The sequence below is a fragment of the Odocoileus virginianus genome, chromosome 2, assembly GCF_023699985.2.
Source record: "Odocoileus virginianus isolate 20LAN1187 ecotype Illinois chromosome 2, Ovbor_1.2, whole genome shotgun sequence".
NCBI lineage: Eukaryota > Metazoa > Chordata > Mammalia > Artiodactyla > Cervidae > Odocoileus > Odocoileus virginianus.
Genome location: NC_069675.1, coordinates 59,179,984 through 59,200,570, shown reverse-complemented (window position 1 = coordinate 59,200,570; position 20,587 = coordinate 59,179,984). Strand labels below are relative to the sequence as shown.

At 35.3% G+C, this 20,587-nt stretch overlaps 1 protein-coding gene across 4 annotated transcripts in view; it reads left to right on the top strand.

Moving 5' to 3' along the window:
• VPS54 (VPS54 subunit of GARP complex) overlaps positions 1–20,587 on the top strand; it is a 97,296-nt gene that overhangs the window by 58,094 nt on the left and 18,615 nt on the right. For 3 of the 4 annotated variants that reach the window (XM_020916219.2, XM_020916218.2, XM_070480153.1), the window contains 8 exons: positions 3,741–3,870; positions 4,458–4,639; positions 5,214–5,326; positions 8,415–8,478; positions 10,981–11,086; positions 11,955–12,042; positions 12,600–12,721; positions 12,832–12,912. In XM_020916219.2, the coding sequence (XP_020771878.1) occupies positions 3,741–3,870; positions 4,458–4,639; positions 5,214–5,326; positions 8,415–8,478; positions 10,981–11,086; positions 11,955–12,042; positions 12,600–12,721; positions 12,832–12,912 (886 nt within the window). Of the gene's footprint in view, positions 1–3,740; positions 3,871–4,457; positions 4,640–5,213; positions 5,327–8,414; positions 8,479–10,980; positions 11,087–11,332; positions 11,434–11,954; positions 12,043–12,599; positions 12,722–12,831; positions 12,913–20,587 lie in introns of those variants that run through there. The other variant, XR_011492671.1, reaches the window with a different exon arrangement.

The following is a 20,587-nucleotide window of genomic DNA, read 5'->3' as shown; positions in this document are numbered from 1 at the left end:
TTCGTTAGCTCTCTTGTTATTATCACATAAACTTGTCCATATTTTTCCTTTCTATTTAAGAGCACAATCCAGAATTTGCAATCCCACATTCTAGTGGCTAGAATATTTTCACATGTCTATATCTAGCTGTAAGAGAGGCTTGAGAAATAGTGTACAGCTTGTTGGCTATTTGATAGCTAAAATGGTTACTGTGGCAGAAGAGAGAAGAGATATTAAAAGATAGCTGGAAAATGTGCCTGTACTATTTGAGATTCCTTTAAATCAAATGCAGTCTCAGATTTTAACCCACCCCTCCCACCTCCATTGTGGCTCGCTATGCACTTCAGAGCTTCTCTGGCTTTCCACAATGACATGCTCCCATAGCATGATTACAGAGCATTTATAAATTGTTGCTTCTGTGTTTCATAGGTACATAAACGTCTGGAAACTCCCCACTTTCCATTGCCAAAGGGGCAATGGATTGATTGAATGTATTTATACATTTAACCCTAACTAGTTCTTCCCTGTGTCAGGTGTTTTTGCAGTATATAATTGTGTCACAGATACAGTACATGCAGAAATGATGTCTGATTTTTGTATCTTTGTTAGTGGTAGATTTTCTTTGTTTTCTTACATTAGCAAAATAACCTACAGCTTTGTAAGTTTATTGCAATGTAAATACCGACACAAAAGAGTAAATAATCTCCCAGACAGGAAATGGGAAAGAAAAAATAATGGATAGGATTAGAAAGTAGTATAGATTTTAAAAAATTTTTTATTTTAAATTGTGGTTAAAAAAACACATGCAGTTTATCATCCTAGCCATTTGTAAGTGCACAGTTCAGTAGTGGTAAATGTATTCACATAGTTGTACAACCAGTCTCGAGATCTTTTTCTTCTTGCAAATCTGAAACCCTGTGCACATTAAACAGTAACTCCCCATATCCTCCCCTACCAATTCCCTGGCAACTACCCTTTTACTTTGTATCTCTATTAGTTCATTGACTCTAAGTACTTCATATAAGTGGAATCATACACTGTTTGTCCTTTTGTCTTATCTTGTTTAGCATAATGTCTTTACGGGTGTCCCAGGTGGCGCTAGTGGTAAAGATCCCACCAGATAATGTAGGAGACTCAGGTTCGATCCCTGGGTAGGGACTATCCCCTCGAGGAGGAAATGGCAATCCACTCTAGTATTCTTGCCTGGAGAATCCTGGGACAGAGTAACCTGGCGGCCTATAGTCCATTGGGTCCCAAAGAGTCGGACAGGACTGAGTGACTAAGCACAGAGTTGTCTTTAAGTTTCATCTATGTTGTAGCATGTCAGAATTTCCTTCTTTTTTTGAGGCCGAATGATATTCCATTGTAGGTATATACCACATTTTACCTATTTATCTGTCAGTGGACTCTTGGATTGCTTCCATCCCTTGGCTGTTCTAAATAGTGCCACTGTGAACATGAGTGTGCAAATACCTCTTTGAGATCCTGCTTTCAACTCTTTTGTATATGTAACCAGACACTGGTTCATGTTTGTGAGCAGTTTTTTGTTTTTTTGTTTTTCCTGTTAACAGTAAAGAGGTCCAATTAGACTTAAAATTTTAAAAATCTTTTTTAAAAGCAAAATTATAAATAATCAAATAAATTAATTTATGAAGCTCAAACTTCCCAGCTTTATGGGAGGTGGTACTGAAATAGCACTTGGGCTGTTTATAGGAGTAAATGTTGGAATAGAGGAAGCTTCAGTTCAGTTCAGTCACTCAGTCGTGTCTGACTCTTTGCAACTCCATGAATCTCAGCATTCCAGGCCTCCCTGTCCATCACCAATTCTCGGAGTTTATTCAAACTCATGTCCATCGAGTCGGTGATGCCATCCAGCCATCTCATCTTCTGTCGTCCCCTTCTCCTCCTGCCCCCAATCCCTCCCAGCATCAGGGTCTTTTCCAGTGAGTCAACTCTTCTCATGAGGTGGCCAAAGTACTGGAGTTTCAGCTTCAGCATCAGTCCTTCCAATGAACACCCAGGACTGATCTCCTTTAGGATGGACTGGTTGGATCTCCTTGCAGTCCAAGGGACTCTCAAGAGTCTTCTCCAACACCACAGTTCAAAAGCATCAATTTTTCGGCACTCAGCTTTCTTCACAGTCCAACTCTCACATCCATACATGACCACTGGAAAAACCATAGCCTTGACTAGACGGACCTTTGTTGGCAAAGTAATGTCTCTGCTTTTTAGTATGCTGTCTAGGTTGGTCATAACTTTCCTTCCAAGGAGTAAGTGTCCTTTAATTTCATGGCTGCAGTCATCATCTGCAGTGATTTTGGAGCTGCCAAAAATAAAGGCAGCCACTGTTTCCACTGTTTCCCCATCTATTTGCCATGAAGTGATGGGACCAGATGCCATGATCTTGGTTTTCTGAATGTTGAGCTTTAAGCCAACTTTTTCACTTTCCTCTTTCACTTTCATCAAGAGGCTTTTTAGTTCCTCTTCACTTTCTGCCATAGCTTAGCAGGTTAGAAATAGAATTAGACTAATTCTGGGTTCTAGTCTCACGCTTTCAACCTTGTGACCTTGGGTAGATCACTTAAACTTTCAAAATTTAGTATCCTCATCTGTTAAGTAGGAGTTTGTCTGCCTCAGAGTGTGAGAGCCAAGTAAGATACTGTATTTGAAAGTGTTTTAAAAATATTGATCCCTCTATTATTTTAAGCACTAGTAAATAAACTTTATGACATAACTTTAAAGGATAGCAGATAACAGCTTTCTTCAATACCTTAACCCAGTAGTTTGCCTCAAATTAATAGACATCACTTCCTCTTTGAAATGTCTTTGAAAGTTGTCGTTCTCTGGTCACTAGGTCGTGTCTGACTCTCTTACAACCCCATGGGCAGTAGCCTGTCAGGCTTCTCTGTCCAAGGTATTTCCCAGGCGAGGATACTGGAGTGGGTTGACATTTCCTTCTCCATGGGATCTTCCCAATCCAGGGAACAAACTCACGTCTCCTGCACTGATAGACAGATTCTTTACTGCTGAGCCACCAGGTAGAAAAATTATGCTAAGACACTTCACTTTAACACTAAGCTGAATTTTTGGCACAAAATCCGTGGTCTTTATACATGCTCTAGGGGGGGTGGGAAATGCATAAAAAGACAAAAAGTCTTTACATTTCTTCCTCAAAATTGGAATAAATGCATTACATATTATATATACTCCTATTTAATTTTAATTTCCTTAAGAAAACATATTCCCTCCAGTGTCTAGTACTTAAATACAATAAGTGCTCAAGAAACACTAGTTCAGTTGATCTGTCAATTCATAATTAGAATTCATAACTTATAATTCATAATTATAAGTAAAAAGCAGGCCTGTTTGTTCCTTCCTTCCATTTCTTTCCTCTTCCTTCCACTATGTCATCCTGGGCAACCTGTGCACAGCCTGCCATAGATAGAACCTTGTACCTAATGTTTTGTTTTGTTTGTTTGTTTTTTGCTATAGTTTTTGCAGAATTTCCAGAGTCTGAATTAAGTATTAAAAACACTACAACAGAGAGAGAAGATTATTCAAGATTAGGGAGAAATTTATTTGTACTATCTGAACTTGCTTATATGATGCCCTGCCACAAAATTAAAACTGTGTGATACATCAAAACAGAATTTTCCCTTAAATGTAAATTTTACAGCTTTTTGTTTTTTACTGGTGTGTCATCTGTGGAGATCAGTGTGTTTACAACTTTTCTTGACTTAATCTCTTTTTGTCATTTTCAGGGTCAATGAAGATGTGAAATTAACTGACTTAGAGCTAGGAAAGCTGGCAAATAATATCCAGGAGTTATTATATAGTGCCTCAGATATATGCCATGATCGAGCCGTCAAATTTCTCATGTCAAGAGCTAAGGTTATTTGTTTTGATAAAGTTTAGATATTTTTTTACATAGTAAAATTACTTTGAAAATCTAGAATATATCCTTGCTTGTATCCCTATATTCTGCATAACGCATACTATATTTTTAACACTTAATAAGGTACTGGTGTGGTCTATTAGGGAGGTGCTGAAATGCAAAATAATCCAAATAAAAGAAATAGTAAAACTTAAACTTGAATTTCAAATAAATGATTAAAAGACTTAACTCAATAATTATTTGAAATTAACATGCTATTTTTATACATATATATGTGTATTATTGACCAAATAATGTAGTTGTTCTCCAGTATTATGAAAATTGTGTAGTATGACCTGAATTTATTTGAGTTACTTTATCTTAAAGGGATCAAAATAAAATTTAGACATCTTAAACTTTTAATGCTTGATTTCTGGGACTAAAGTATTGGGGAAATTTCATTAAAAATTATATTAAAATAATTTTTAGGAATTAGTATAAATATTATAAAATAATTAATATTAATGTTGTTTAAGTTGGTTTTATAGCTATTCCATATTTTGTATTATACTAACTCATGAATATTGTTATCCTTAAAATTTAGGATGGTTTTCTTGAGAAGCTAAATTCCACGGAATTCATATCACTTTCCAGATTAATGGAAACATTCATTTTAGAAACTGAACAGATATGTGGAAGAAAAAGCATGTCATTACTTGGAGCACTTCAGAGCCAAGCAAATAAATTTGTAAATAGGTTTCATGAAGAGAGAAAAACCAAACTCAGGTATTATTACCATGTCCATTCTGCTCATTTATTCCCCCTTTACTTTATAAAACACGGTTATATTTAAAAGACGAAACTTCATTGATTGGCCAATTAAGACCCCTGACAGTTGTTTTTCTTTTAAATTATAGACATTGTGTAATTAAATCACCATTTCTTGACTTTTGAAAGTGGAGTTAGAATGTTTATTTCTGTGAAAGTACTTATCCTGATAGATTGACTTTTGGTTTCCCACTCGAAGTTAATTATGTTTTACCATTCTTCTTGACTAGGCTAAGAGATATAAAAAGGGAAATATTTCCTGAAACTATTTATACTATTTATGAATGACCTCAGTTTATTAAGCTGCTCAGCACTTTTTAAAAGTCTCACGTACTAGCAACAGCTAATGACCATTACTGTTTAGAAAGTCAAATGCCTTGTATTGCATGGGCTCTACTTGAATTTAACTAAGATACATGTAGTCTTAATTATATAAATCTTAAGTACTCACTTGGCTTTTCCTTTTCTTTTTACCCTAGGAGATAGGGTTGAAATATTATTAAAGTTTATCTTTCTTTTTACTTTTGAATAGCCTTCTCTTAGACAATGAACGCTGGAAGCAAGCTGATGTTCCTGCAGAATTTCAGGATCTTGTTGATTCTATATCAGATGGAAAGATTGCTTTACCTGAAAAAAAATCAGGGGGTATGTGTACTCTTTCACACATTCTGTTTCAGTTTTATATTGTTTTTTTCATTTTGTAAGAGTGCTTAATATTTTTTTTAATTGATAGTACCTGTTGGAAACCTTAGAACTCATATTCCCAGCTTAGTTAGTAAGTAGTTGACTTGAAAAGTATTTGGCAATTTATAATACTTTTAAATACTTACTGAATATTAACCATATTCCAAACATTGGACCAAGCGCTTTACATGCATTTATTCTCCCAACAACCTATGATAAAGATACTATTTTTACCTTGTTTAATATTGAAGAGGCATGAGGCTTCCAGGGGTTAAGGAATTTGGTACAAATGAAGATCTGTGATTTGAAACCAACTTTATGTAATTTCATAGCTGTGTTCTTAATCACTATACTATATTGTTTAGAGAATATGTATTATACTGGTAAACTTATATGTGTCAGATATTGAGACGTAGGTAAGAGGTATAATTTTACTTTAAAAGGGCTAAGTCTAATGAAAAATATATTTATTAGCAATCATAAGTAATGTAGTAGTGATATGATAGAGAAAACCAAAATGTAAAGAACCATAGAAAAAGAAAACTGTGAAGAAGACTACAAAGGAAGGGCAGGGAGGCAGGACAATCTAGAAGACAAAAGTTAAAAAATTAGAGTTTCAAGAAGAAAATTGTCATTGGTATTAAATATCAATCAGGTTTCTTGTGAAAGATACACAATAGCTAGAAATATTTTTATATGTCAGTTAAAGTGTAATACCAGGATGTGTTGTAGTTATGAAGTTCTTGAATGTTTTTAATGAAGGAAGCAGTTGCATTTTCAGTTTTTATGCATTTAATGAAAGTTTAATAGTTTTACATAGAAATATTTTTAAATTGTATACTGTACCATAAAATGCAGCTGTATTGCAAGAGAAAGACTGATAGGGACCTTTGATAGGAGATAATTTGCAGTCTTTTTAATTCAGTGGAGTGATAGAGCCAGATTGTAGTTCATTGCTGAGTAATTCAAAAGGTAAGGAAGGGTAGACAAGTGTAAGGTACCTTTTCAAACAGGCCTTTCAAGTTTGGCTCCGAAGGGAAAGTAAATGATGAAGTGGCAGCTAGAGACACAAGAGCTATTAGAGAGACTATTACCTTTAAATTCACTTAGGGAATTGAGAGAAGAGTCTTAAGATAAGAGAAACTGAATTATATGTTTATGCTTAATAGAAAGAGGAAGAAGGTTGATTTAAAATAAAAGTGACATAAAGTGATTGTAGGGGTAGGACCCCTGGAATTGAATCTACAGTTCAAGAGAGGGGCTCCCTCTGCCCACTGTAATGAGAGGGGGTGAAGAACAGGTGAAAATTAGAGTAATTCAAATATAGTAGAGGGAGAAATTGAAGAAATCGAGTAAATTTCTGTTGTTTAGTGACCATTTTTAGTAGATAACAATGTTGGGTGGTGGTCACAATTTTTAAATTGATTGTATGATTTTAGCAAAGAAAGTGTTTATGTGGAAAAGACTGAAAGAAAAATAAGACACTCTGATCATCCTAAATCACAAACTTAAAATTATAGGACCTATTACCCATCTGTTCTTTCAAGCTGTATTTGATTGACTTTTCCACTGTGTGAGGTGTTATGCTAGATGACTGAGACATGTCTTATCCCTAGAGAGCTCATACTCTTGGAGTTCACTATCCTGAACACATTCTAGTTTTGAATTAAAATCATAACTCTAAAAGTGATTTAATTTATCATGTGTTTTCCCCACAGAGTGAACTATTTATTTTCACTTCCTCTTTGTAGGATACGGACAGTAGAAAGTTTCTCTTACAAACCCTGCTCTGTCTTTTGTTTTTCTCTGACCAGGAAGAAAGTATATGCTATTAGAAATTCATTAATATTTTACTAGTTCATGCAAAGTTAAGGATCCTGGGTTATATTCATTCACCTATCATCCATTTATTCAGTTACTAGCTACTTAGCAAGGCATTGGGGAGATGAAGTTTAATGGATAGCAGTAAATGTTAATTTAGTGCTTACTGATGCTAGACAGTTTGTTCTAGCACTTTAGATTGTTATCTCATTTACAGGTCCATGAGCTGTAGTATTCCCATTTAACAGATATGAAAACTGAGGCACAAAGAGGTTAAGCAACATACCTAAGGTTACATGGCTAGAAAGTGGTAGAGCTGGGATCCAACTGCAGGCAGACTGATGTTAGGGCCCTTTTTTAAGTACTGTGCTAAGTCACTTCTCTGCAGTATTGAGTGTTGGTTAAGATACAACCCCAGTCCTTAAGAAACTTTAATCTGACATATAGAGTGAATTGTGATTAGAAATTATATCACACTGAATTTCTTTACTTGAAAGAAATGAGGATGTAGATATTTAATGTCTTAGAACAAAGGGGCTTGAAACTTACAGAATCATTTTGACTTACTTGCCCATGGTACTCTGTTTAATTGGCTGATTCAAGAGAGTAATTCAGTCCACTGTTCTTTTCACTTCAACATACTGAATTTTGTTTATTAATGATAAAAAATACCATGTGCTGAAAATAAAGTAACTTTTGGATAAAGATCATAAAAAATAAATATATAATCTCTCCACCGAATTTAGGTATTAACTTGTATTCTAAAGATTATAATAAAGAAAACCAGTTGAAATGCTAGTTATGCCTTTCCAGACTAATAACACTCTTCTTTTACTTCTTATCAGTCATCTGCCATGTACCAGACCTAGAGGATAGACAGTTTGTAAGCATTATGTCTTTCTCTGACAACTACCCTTAAAGATAGATATTGTTGTCTATGTTTAATGGATACAGATACCGAGACTCAAAAGAAGTAATTGGTTCGAAGTCATTTATCCAGTAATTGGTGATACTGGAACTCAAATTCAGATTTATCTGATTCCAAATCCAATATACTTTACTAACCTTGTGCTAAATTGTTTTCTAAGAAGTAGATTTATTTGCAAAAATGAGGTTGTTCCAGGCCTTAGATAGGAACTTTTTTCAGTTTTTTTCCTAGTTTAAATTTTTTATAAAGTATTTTGTTTCATCTTATACCCATGTCTCTTTATTTGCTTTAACTCTCTAGCTACAGAAGATAGAAAACCAGCTGAAGTTCTTACTGTTGAGGGGCAACAGTATGCTGTAGTTGGGTGAGTGACACATTTTTCTTTATTAGTTGAGTCAAGTATTTAAAACATAGGTCTTCTAGTTACCCTTTGATGTGAACTGGAAATTTTAGATGAACAATTGTAAATCTTACAAAGAATTTTAAATAAATTTTATGGATTACTTTTTATTTTGTAGTATTCTGTATCCATTAGAGACTATACTGGCTAAATAAAAAAGGGGTTGGTTGATTTTTCTCATATAACAAGAACTTTGAGGTACATCCAAGGGTGCCACAGTGGCTGTCTGATGTAAATATATCAAGCTCTTTCGCTGTTTTTTTCCTGCAACTTTCTTGGTGTGCAATATGCAGCATATTGAGTTGTGAGCTCTGGAGTCAAACTGCTTAGGTTTGAATCTCAGCAACTCTATTATTTTGTGACTTTGGGCAAGTTACTCTGTGTGCCTCAGTTTCTTTTTTGTAAAACAAAATGTGGGAAATAGTACTTACTGTACTTAGAATTATTGTGAAACAGGCAATTCCTGTAAAGCATCTTGCACAGTTCTAGTTCACCTAACAAGAAGTTGATAGTTAGTGGTAGTTATTTCCATTACCATCATTTGCCATTAGGTCTTTTATTCTTTTACCAATAGCAGTATTTCAAATTCAGGTTAACTAAGAAAAATATAAATCCCAGTGTTGTTTGTCTAGGACTGTATGCCTTTTATTAATAGATACTTAAGATAATATCTTCATATACTTTAGTAACACTTATAATTTAGGTATTTTCATATATATGATCTCATTTGATCTCTCCAATCACACTATGAAATAGACATTTCAGGTATTATTGTTCCCTTTCTATGGTTAAGAGACTTGAAGCTTAGAAGTTTAAGTATTTAATATGAAATTACCCACATGGAGACAGAATAAAAATCTAGCTCCCATTATCTATACCAGAATTCTTTTTCACTTTTCTTCTTCGTTTCTTGTCACTAAATGAGTCTTATCTGAAATATCCATCCCCTCCGTGAAAAATGAGTGATCCTCCCCTTGTAACTGTGTGCCTCTATCATGGCTCTTTCTGCAGTGTATTAGTTATTTATTTGTGTATGTATCTCCTTGGTTATTATCTGAATTCCTCAAAGATGGGGATCATTTACCATTTTAATTTTTCTTGGTACCTAATAAGCACTCAATTAGTGTGAATAGAACTTATGCTTTTTCTCAACCTGTATATTCTCCAAAACTCCAAAGTACAACCATTGTAAGCTAAAACTTCCATTCCTTTCTTTTCTGGAATTCTTTTCCATTTCTGGTAGGACAAAACTTTTTTCAACCTCACTGTAATCTTAGTCCTTCGATCTAGTTGTCATTTCTTTCCTTAATTACCCATTGCAATTGGCCCTCTATATCCATGGGTTCTGCATCCCACTAACCAGCATGTAGATCCCATGGATATAGAGGGAAGACTTTACTATGCCATTTTATATAAAGGACTTGAGCATGCATTGGTTTTGGTATTCATGGGGTATCCTGGAATCAGTCCCCTGTGGCTACTGAGGAAGGACTGTGTCTTGTTACTCTTCCCTTACTTAATGGAAATGGTCCCCTCTAGCTATCTGTCTTTCTTGCTTTTTAAGCCAAAGAGACTACTGCCAAAATGCTCAACTCTCTGGCTAAAAGGGCAGTATTGTATATTCAGTGAGAAGATTACAAAAGATAACAATGGACTCCTGCCCAGTAAAGCAGACTCTAGGATTATACATAGAGAGTAATGTATGGTCTAATAATTTAAGCTGCTATAAAGGCTAGATACTCTCCTCCTTGAAGCACTGCTCTCTCTCTTTCAGACTTTTATAACATTATTTTACATGGATCACTCATTTCTCAGAATCTCATTGAATTTAGATGTCCTGTAATGAATGGCTCTTTCCCTCTTAATTTCAACCTTATTTAACCTCCCAGTAGTGTCTCTTTTCAGCTTGTGGCATATCTTGCTAATGAGCTGATAACTTTCTCATCTTTGGAAAACCTTTTGTGACTTACCAATAAGCTTCTTAGGAGAAGCCACAATTTCTCTTTTATCTCACTAAGAAAATCTAGACTAGGCCCTTCCTTAATTCAACATTTATGATAACCTACATAATCAGAAACACTGCTTAAACTTTTTTCAGTGTTGGCCAAGGATTTTTAAATTGGTCAAGGAATGGGATACCTGCCTTACTGAAGAGACTGACTTATTGCAAGTGTCCACAGAGAGTGATGTGCTCATAGCACAAAATTTAAGGAAGTACCCTTTCTTAGTGTCATGAAAGTGCATGCCCTGCAGTTGCACAACCTTGAAACTGAGTGCCTCCTTAATTTTACACCCTAGAGGTTTTCTGTTACCTTACCCTAGTCCCTACTTGCTCTACTTATAGGTAAAACACATCACTGAACAGTTGCCAGGATCAGTATTGATTTTTGTATGCGAAATCAGTTGGATTTTTCTTGAGTGCCTACTTGTTCATCTCTCTCTCTCTTTTTTTGGGGGGGGGTGTAGAACTGTATTGCTGTTGATAAGAATTATCCTTGAATATTGCCAGTGTGTGGATAATATCCCATCTGTTACTACTGACATGCTCACTCGTCTATCAGACTTATTGAAGGTATGTATGATTTCATTCTTATGGAAAAATAGTTGGAAGAAGTGATACATTAGGATGTGAGTAATCTTCCAACTCTTAGACATTTCAAGGTCATGGTATCTTTAAGACATTAATTTTGTGACATTTGGCTGTGGTTTATTCACAACATGTTATTTGAAGGCCACCTGCTTTCTTCTCACTCAGCATTTAGTGATTCCTCATAGAGTTGTTAATGACATTGGAGACAGGAGATGATTTGTTCATTAGGTGCTGAACATGACTGAGGCCACTTAGGTCAAAAAACCTGGACTGGTTTCAAATGTGCATGGAAGGAATTCACTGAACTTTACAAAATTCATCTCACTAAGGTTAGAGATTTTTCTTTAAATCATTCTTTCAGAACCATTGATGTGAAGTGAAACTGTGGTCATAGTTATATTCAGCCATTTCATATTAACAGATATTTTAAACTGCTAGATAGAGAAAAGGCTTTATTTTTTTCAAATACCTAATCTAGCAATTAATTCTATCCCAAAGTTGTCATATTTTAGTCCAGAAAGATTTTGTTATCCTTTTGAAAATAGAAATATCCAATTACAATGACTAAAACAACGAGTTTTATGAATGCAAATTAAAGATTAATTTTTGAACAACTGATTTTTAGAATTTCTCAACTTTTTTCCTATCAGAATGTAAATACAATTATTGGGAAACACCCTTTTTCCTCCCTGTCATTACATAAACAAACCCTAATTACTCCTACTAGAAAAATTCATTTTGTTCTTGAATAGGAGGAAAGAGGAATGTATTACTAGAATTAACACATTGCCAGCATATAAAGTGTAGTTTTTAATAAATTGTTGGTTTTTTCTCTTCCTTCCTTTGTTAGTACTTCAATTCAAGAAGTTGCCAGTTAGTTCTTGGAGCTGGTGCACTGCAAGTTGTCGGACTAAAAACAATAACTACAAAAAATCTGGGTATGAATTCTTGCATTTAATTCACATGCTGAGGCATTTCAGTGATGTCACTATACTTAGGTTTTTATTATATGTGGTGTTTTTGTGCCTCTAACCAAAGGCTCTAAAAGTAGCAGTTCTACTTTACTTTTTTTATGTATTGCCATAATTGAAAAATAACTTCTGGAGAAATGTTGCAAGGAATTTTTAGTCTAATAAATATAAGCTATTAGAAGTTACACTACTGTTAAAAAAATGTTAAAATATGTATTAAGTACATAAGTGTGTATGGGGTAAAAGGTATCAATGTCATGAGAATCAGTTGTTGTCTTAGCTTCTTCATGCCATTCTACCCACAACTTGAGTCCATTGGGAAAATTAGCATAATTCATTACGTCATTCAGTACCAAATGATTTTCTTAAACAAAATGAAATATGTTGCTTTCTGGCACTGTGTTCTCCATTTATGTAATAAACGTGGATCTGTAGAAATTGGTTTTTTACATTATTTGATAAGTAATTAAAGTCAGCTAATACCTTTTTTTCCTCCATGATATGTCCATCCCCTGGATCTTCAGCTCTTTCTTCACGCTGTTTGCAGTTAATTGTGCACTACATTCCTGTGATCCGGGCTCATTTTGAAGCTCGACTGCAACCTAAGCAATACAGTATGCTTAGGCATTTTGATCATATCACTAAGGTACCTTTTCATGTATTTTCTACTGGAGTTTCATAAATTTAACTCCTTAATTGTTAAGTATTTTAGATGTGTCCCAGGTCTTTAATGTACAATGTTATTTCTCGTTATAGGACTACCATGACCACATAGCTGAAATATCAGCTAAGCTTGTAGCGATAATGGATAGCTTATTTGACAAGCTGTTATCTAAGGTAATGATTTATGGAAATTATTAAGCTTTGCTTAAAAGCATTGTGAATTTTCACAGTTAGTTCTAACAAGTCAAAATTCTTCAGGATTTAGGGAAAAACTCAAATGTTCAGATCACCCGAATAGTTGATCTTCATTTCCTAAGGGATTTGAGGATAGGGATGAGGAAAGATGATTTCAAAGATAAGAGAGACCCTTTATAGAAGTAATTTTATATTATGAAGAAGATACACAATTTTCAATGCAGCTAATATAAAATTACTTCTGCATTGAAAATTGTGTATCTTCTTCAAAACATATTGTAGTTTGAAAGACTTATAGAGATAGAATTGAGAAAATAAAGATCAAATAGGGGAAAAATTAAATTATTTGTGACAAAGTGTGTTACTTTATTTTTTAGGCTAAAAAACAGAGCCTGAGGTGCTGGGTTATTTCCATCATAGATATTCCGTTTCAGTATTTGTTTCTTATTTGCGTCCCATTCTAAATAGGTTATTAAAAGGAGCACTGTTTTCTAAAGAATTCTTAATTACACGGGGAAAGTATCTTCAGAAAAATGTCACTTAATCAGGCCTAGTCACTTTTGACCTATCTCTCACTCTTTACTTTCCGTAAAATATTCAGTACATGTTTTAGAGAGAAAGCAGAAATCTCATAACTTGAGAGTTTGAAACTTTGTTTAGTTTATACTTTTGCCCCAGAACATTTTTAGAGTAATCTTATAAAGCAAGGCACTTTGATATGCTTTTCCTTCTACTTGGATCCTTCAAATTCTGAGATGGCAAGAGCAGTAGACACATAAAAATTATAAAAAGACAAGATAAATGGTGCCTATTAATACACAAATCTTTGAAGTTGACAATGAGAAAGGAGTGATTAGAAAATAAGATTGCATTTGTTTAATGTTTAGTTCTCAAACATTTTGGTCATAGGACCCCCTTTACATTCTTAAAAATAATTGAGGACCCCCAAATAGCTTTTGTTTATGCAGATATAGCTATCAGTAAATACTATAAAAGAAATTAAAACTAAAAAAATTTAAAACTCATCTAGAAAAATGATACTGATGAACCTGTTTGCAGGGCAATAATAGAGACACAGATGTAGAGAATGGATTTGACACAGTGGGGAAAAGAGAGGGTGGGGCGAATTGAGAGTAGCATTGAAATATATACATTACCATTTGTGAAATCGATAGTTGGTAGGAAGTTGCTATATAGCAGAGGGAGCTCAGCTTGGTGCTCTGTGACGACCTGGGACGGGTGGGACAGGGGTGTTGGGGGAGGCTCAGGAGGAAGGGGATATATGTATGTAGATGGCTGATTCACGTTGTTATATGGCAGAAATCAGCATGACATTGTGGAGAAATTATCCTCCAAATAAAAATAAAATTTTTTAAAAAAAGAATACATAAACACACTCGACTAGACTTCAGAATTACATCACACGTCACCTAAAAGTTTCCAATATTCAATCATGAGAGTCTGAAAGTTAATTATATTAATCTTACTATTACTATGAACATGGTTTTTGCCTCACATATTCCCTGAAAGAGCTGACTCCCAGGAATCTCCAGACTGCACTGTGAGTAACTCTGGCATAGTTAGTAGATAACATATATGCTTTATGCTTCTCCTTTAAGAAACTTAAGGAATTTACAGTTGTGTGCAGACATACCTGTTATGTCCTCTAAGTTTCTAGTTTTGTGTGGAGAAAAATTATTGTTTAGAAATTCTCCATTTTCTTCATGGTTGTGAAATGCAAGCTAAATTCAAAAGCAGCTCCATTCCACCAGTTTCCTTTTTGATATATGACATTCTTCTGTGTACCAAAAATCAATGAATAATGCATGTAACTACCCTAAGAAGTTTACCATCTAACACAGCAGAGGACTTAACACCTAACAATATAGAGTAAAGTGAAAGTGAAAGTGTTATTCATTCAGTTGAGTCCAACTCTTTGCGACCCCATGAACTGCAGCCTGCCAGGCTCTTCTGTCCATGGAATTCTACAGGCAAGAATACTGGAGTGGGTTGCCATTTCCTACTTCAGGGGATCTTCCTGACCCGGGGATAGAACCCAGATCTCCTGCATTGCAGGAAGATTCTTTATCATCTGAGCCACCAGGGTGATAATATAGAGTAAGGTAAATGTTAAATAGTGAGACAATGAGCTGGGGAATAGAATGAAGCAAATCTAAAAAATGCCGGTATTCTTAAAACCTTTACTTTATTCTATCAACTCATCCAGAGTTTTTGAACAAGAATTGGAATTATGGCTAGACTTTTTCCTATAACAGTTTATTGCATTCTTTTTGGTAAAGAAAAATAATTTATGGACTTCCCATATATTTATCACCTGTATTTAACCATCATTAACATTTTTCTTTTACTGTTAAAATATTTTGTAGTTAATTTGAGGCCCTGTGACATTTCATCCCTAAGTACTTAAGAATATATTTCTAAAAACTTAGGGAGGGATACTTTTTTATATATGACTATATATCATATCTATATCAAACCAGCAAAATTAACAATAATTCCTTATTATCATCTAATACTTATTCCTATTTAAAACTTACCAGTTGTCCTAAGATGTCATTTTACAATAATTTGTTTGAACAAAACTTGCATGATCTACATATTGCATTTGGTTATTATGCCTCTTAAGTCTTTTATAAACTTCAAACACCTCCCTCCCCATTTTGTATGTCTTTTTTTAATGTTAAGAATGTGCCTAGACATTTGCAACTTTGTGTTTTCTTTGCTGTCATCCCGACTGATGACTTTTCCTGTTCCCCTGACATGTTACATTTTCCCTGTATAGCACTCAGTCATGTCCAACTGTTTGCAACCCCATGACTCAAGTCTACCAGGCTCCTCTGTCCCGAAGGATTCTCCTGGCAAGAATACTGGAGTGGGTTGCAATGCCCTGCTCAAGCTGCTCAATCATGTCCAACTCTTTGTGACCCCATGGACTATATAATCCATGAAATTCTCTAGGCCAGAATACAGGAGTGAATAGCCTTTCTCTTCTCCAGGGGATCTTCCCAACCCAGGAATTGAGCCCAGGTCCCCCACATTGCAGGAGGATTCTTTACCAGCTGAGCCACAAGGGAAGCCCTGTATCCCTGTATATCAAGTCTATATGCCACTCCTGTTCTACTTGCTTCCGTGGGTTTCCCAGGAGTTTGGTCCAGTTTTTAATTCATTCCAAAATAGCAGAGTGTTTGATTTGGGTTAGTCTCTCAATTTTTAGCTTTTCATTTTCTTATCTGGAATTTTAATTTGGGGAAAGAGGAATAGCATAGTAATAAAATATAGGTTGATTCTAAGAAACTAAGAAGTAAGGGTACCTTTCCTTGGGCAGAATAAAACATTAACATCTGCTGATACTACTGGCTAGACTAATGTTCCAGCCACTATTAATTCATGTTGAGTTAAGTTGTGTTAGGTTAACAGAGATACACAAAAGTGAAAAAATCTTTTATCTGGTCCTCAAATAGTAAAATATCTAGTAGGATAATTATATCAGTAACTATTACAGGAGGTAGATTATATAAAGTATCATAATAAAGTAAGGAAATAATTCAGTGCTGTTGAAGCTTTTAATGTTTTGAAAGACATGGTTGTCAGCTGGGGAATGAGGTCTGGGAAAGCTTTATGGATGAGGCATGCATATAAATTTTGCTTTTCACAATTAGAGTGGGCTTCCCTGGTGGCTTGGGTGGTAAAGAATCCACTTGCTGATGCAGGAGACACAGGTTCAGTCCTTGGGTTGGGAAGATCCCCTGGAGAAGGAGACGGCAACCCACTGCAGTATTCTTGCCCAGGAAATCCCGTGGACAGAGGAGCCTGGCAGGCTACATATGGTTGCAAAAGAGTCGGACATGACTTAGCGACTAAACAACAACCATTAGAGCAGATTAAGTTGAAGCAAAGAGATACACTGAGGTAACAGTGTGAGCAGACATGTTGATTGGAATCATAAGAAGGAAGTTTAGTGTCAGGTTTTGGAGTTAGGTAGATCTAAGTTCAAATTCCATGTTTGTCATGCATGAGCCATTGAAGAACCTTCGGCAAATTCTTAATTTATTTAGGCCTCAGTTTCTATCTCTAAATGGGGATAATAATAAAAATCTCTTAAAGATGTAGTGAGGATTTATGAGATAATATATGTGGAGCACTTTTCTTTTTATCATATCTTTGTATCTGACTAGAGCCAGTTCCAGTAAACATTGACTGCTAATGCCTTTGCTGTTGTTTTTAATAATAACAAATGTAAGTAATTCCATATAGCTAATGTATTAGGGTGGGTAAGCCCAAGAGTAGAGTGGGAGATATGTTGGAAAGATAGTAGAGGGCTTTGACTACCAGTGGAAAGCTAAGCAGTTTAAGTCAGGTTGATGGAGGTATAATTTACATTGAGTAAAATTCATCCAAGTATATAGTTTGATGGATTTTAACGTGCATGGGGCAGTAGAATGACCACAATCAAGATATAGAACAATTCCATCACTGCTAAACATCCTTTAGGGTATTTTTGAAGTTAATCCTTTCCCAATACCCCAAAACCATGACAACCACTGATCTAATTTTCTTCTATTTAGTTTTGCCTTTTCCAGTATGTCTTATAAATGGAATTATACAGAATTAACATCTTGTCCCAGGTTCCTTTCATTTAGCATAATGCTTTTGAAATTCATGGATGTTACAACGTGTGTTAATATCTTGTTCATTTTTATTACAAAGTAGTATTGATTGAAGTACTACTATTTGTTTATCCATTCATCAATTGACAGATGTTTGGAATCCTCCAGTTTCTGGCTGTTATGAATAATATACATTCATGGACACATCTTCATGTGGGCATGTGTTTTCTTTTGTGTAAATACTTTGAATATATTGATGGTGGCATAGAAATGTAAAACTTTTTTTTTTTTTTTCCATTTATTTTTATTAGTTGGAGGCTAATTACTTTACAATATTGTAGTGGTTTTTGCCACACATTGACATGAATCAGCCATGGATTTACATGTATTCCCCATCCCGATTCCCCCTCCCACCTCCCACCCGATCCCTCTGGGTCTTCACAGTGCACCAGCCCTGAGCACTTGTCTCATGCATCCAACCTAGGGTGGTGATCTGTTTCACCCATGATAATATACATGTTTTGATGCTGTTCTCTCAAAACATCCTACCCTCACCTTCTCTCACAGAGTCCAAAAGTCTGTTCTGTACATCTGTGTCTCTTTTTCTGTTTTGCATATAGGGTTATCGTTACCATCTTTCTAAATTCCATATATAAGCATTAGTATACTGTACTGGTCTTTATCTTTCTGGCTTACTTCACTCTGTATAATGGGCTCCAGTTTTATCCATCTCATTAGAACTGATTCAAATGAATTCTTTTTAATGGCTGAGTAATATTCCATGGTGTATATGTACCACAGCTTCCTCATCCATTCGTCTGCTGATGGGCATCTAGGTTGCTTCCATGTCCTGGCTATTATAAACAGTGCTGCGATGAACATTGGGGTGCACATGTCTCTTTCAGATCTGGTTTCCTCGGTGTGTATGCCCAGGAGTGGTATTGCTGGGTCATAAGGCAGTTCTATTTCCAGCTTTTTAAGAAATCTCCACACTGTTTTCCATAGCGGCTGTACTAGTTTGCATTCCCACCAACAGTGTAAGAGGGTTCCCTTTTCTCCACACCCTCTCCAGCATTTATTGCTTGTAGACTTTTGGATAGCAGCCATCCTGACTGGCATGTAATGGTACCTCATTGTGGTTTTGATTTGCATGTCTCTGATAATGAGTGATGTTGAGTATCTTTTCATGTGTTTGTTAGCCATCTGTATGTCTTCTTTGGAGAAATGTCTGTTTAGTTCTTTGGCCTATTTTTTGATTGGGTCATTTATTTTTCTGGAATTGAGCTGCAGGAGTTGCTTGTATATTTTTGAGATTAATCCTTTGTCTGTTGCTTCGTTTGCTATTACTTTCTCCCAATCTGAGGGCTTTCTTTTCACCTTGCTTATAGTTCCCTTTGTTGTGCAAAAGCTTTTAAGTTTCATTAGGTCCCATTTGTTTATTTTTGCTTTTATTTCCAATATCCTGGGAGGTGGGTCATAGAGGATCCTGCTGTGATTCATGTCCGAGAGTGTTTTGCCTATATTCTTCTCTAGGAGTTTTACAGTTTCTGGTCTTACATTTAGATCTTTAATCCATTTTGAGTTTATTTTTGTGTATGGTGTTAGAAAGTGTTCTAGTTTCATTCTTTTACAGGTGGTTGACCAGTTTTCCCAGCACCACTTGTTGTCTTTTTTCCATTGTATATTCTTGCCTCCTTTGTCAAAGATAAGGTGTCCATAGGTTTGTGGATTTATCTCTGGGCTTTCTATTCTGTTCCATTGATCTATATTTCTGTCTTTGTGCCAGTACCATACTGTCTTGATGACTGTGGCTTTGTAGTAGAGTCTGAAGTCAGGCAGGTTGATTCCTCCAGTTCCATTCTTCTTTCTCAAGATTACTTTCGCTATTGGAGGTTTTTTGTATTTCCATACAAATTGTGAAATTATTTGTTCTAGTTCTGCGAAGAATACCATTAGTAGCTTGATAGGGATTGCATTGAATCTGTAGATTGCTTTGGGTAATATAGCTATTTTGACAATATTGATTCTTCCAATCCATGAACACGGTATATTTCTCCATCTGTTTGTGTCCTCTTTGATTTCTTTCATCAGTGTTTTATAGTTTTCTATGTATAGGTCTTTTGTTTCTTTAGGTAGATATACTCCTAAGTATCTTATTCTTTTTGTTGCAATGGTGAATGGTATTGTTTCCTTAATTTCTCTTTCTGTTTTCTCATTGTTAGTGTATAGGAATGCAAGAGATTTCTGTGTGTTAATTTTATATCCTGCAACTTTACTATATTCGTTGATTAGCTCTAGTAATTCTCTGGTAGAGTCTTCAGGGTTTTCTATGTAGAGGATCATGTCATCTGCAAACAGCGAGAGTTTCACTTCTTTTCCTATCTGGATTCCTTTTACTTCTTTTTCTGCCCTGATTGCTGTGGCCAACACTTCCAAAACTATGTTGAATAGGAGTGGTGAGAGTGGGCACCCTTGTCTTGTTCCTGATTTCAGGGGAAATGCTTTCAATTTTTCACCATTGAGGGTAATGCTTGCTGTGGGTTTGTCATATATAGCTTTTATTATGTTGAGGTATGTTCCTTCTGTTCCTGCTTTCTGGAGAGTTTTAATCATAAATGGATGTTGAATTTTGTCAAAGGCTTTTTCTGCATCTATTGAGATAATCATATCGTTTTTATCTTTTAATTTGTTAATGTGGTGTATTACATTGATTGATTTGCAGATATTAAAGAATCCTTGCATTCCTGGGATAAAGCCCACTTGGTCTTGATGTATGATCTTTTTAGTATGCTGTTGGATTCTGTTTGCTAGAATTTTGTTAAGGATTTTTGCAGCTATGTTCATCAGTGATATTGGCCTGTAGTTGTCTTTTTTTGTGGCATCTTTGTCTGGTTTTGGAATTAGGGTGATGGTGGCCTCATAGAATGAGTTTGGAAGTTTACCTTCTGCAATTTTCTGGAAGAGTTTGAGTAAGATAGGTGTTAGCTCTTCTCTAAATTTTTGGTAGAATTCGGCCCTGAAGCCGT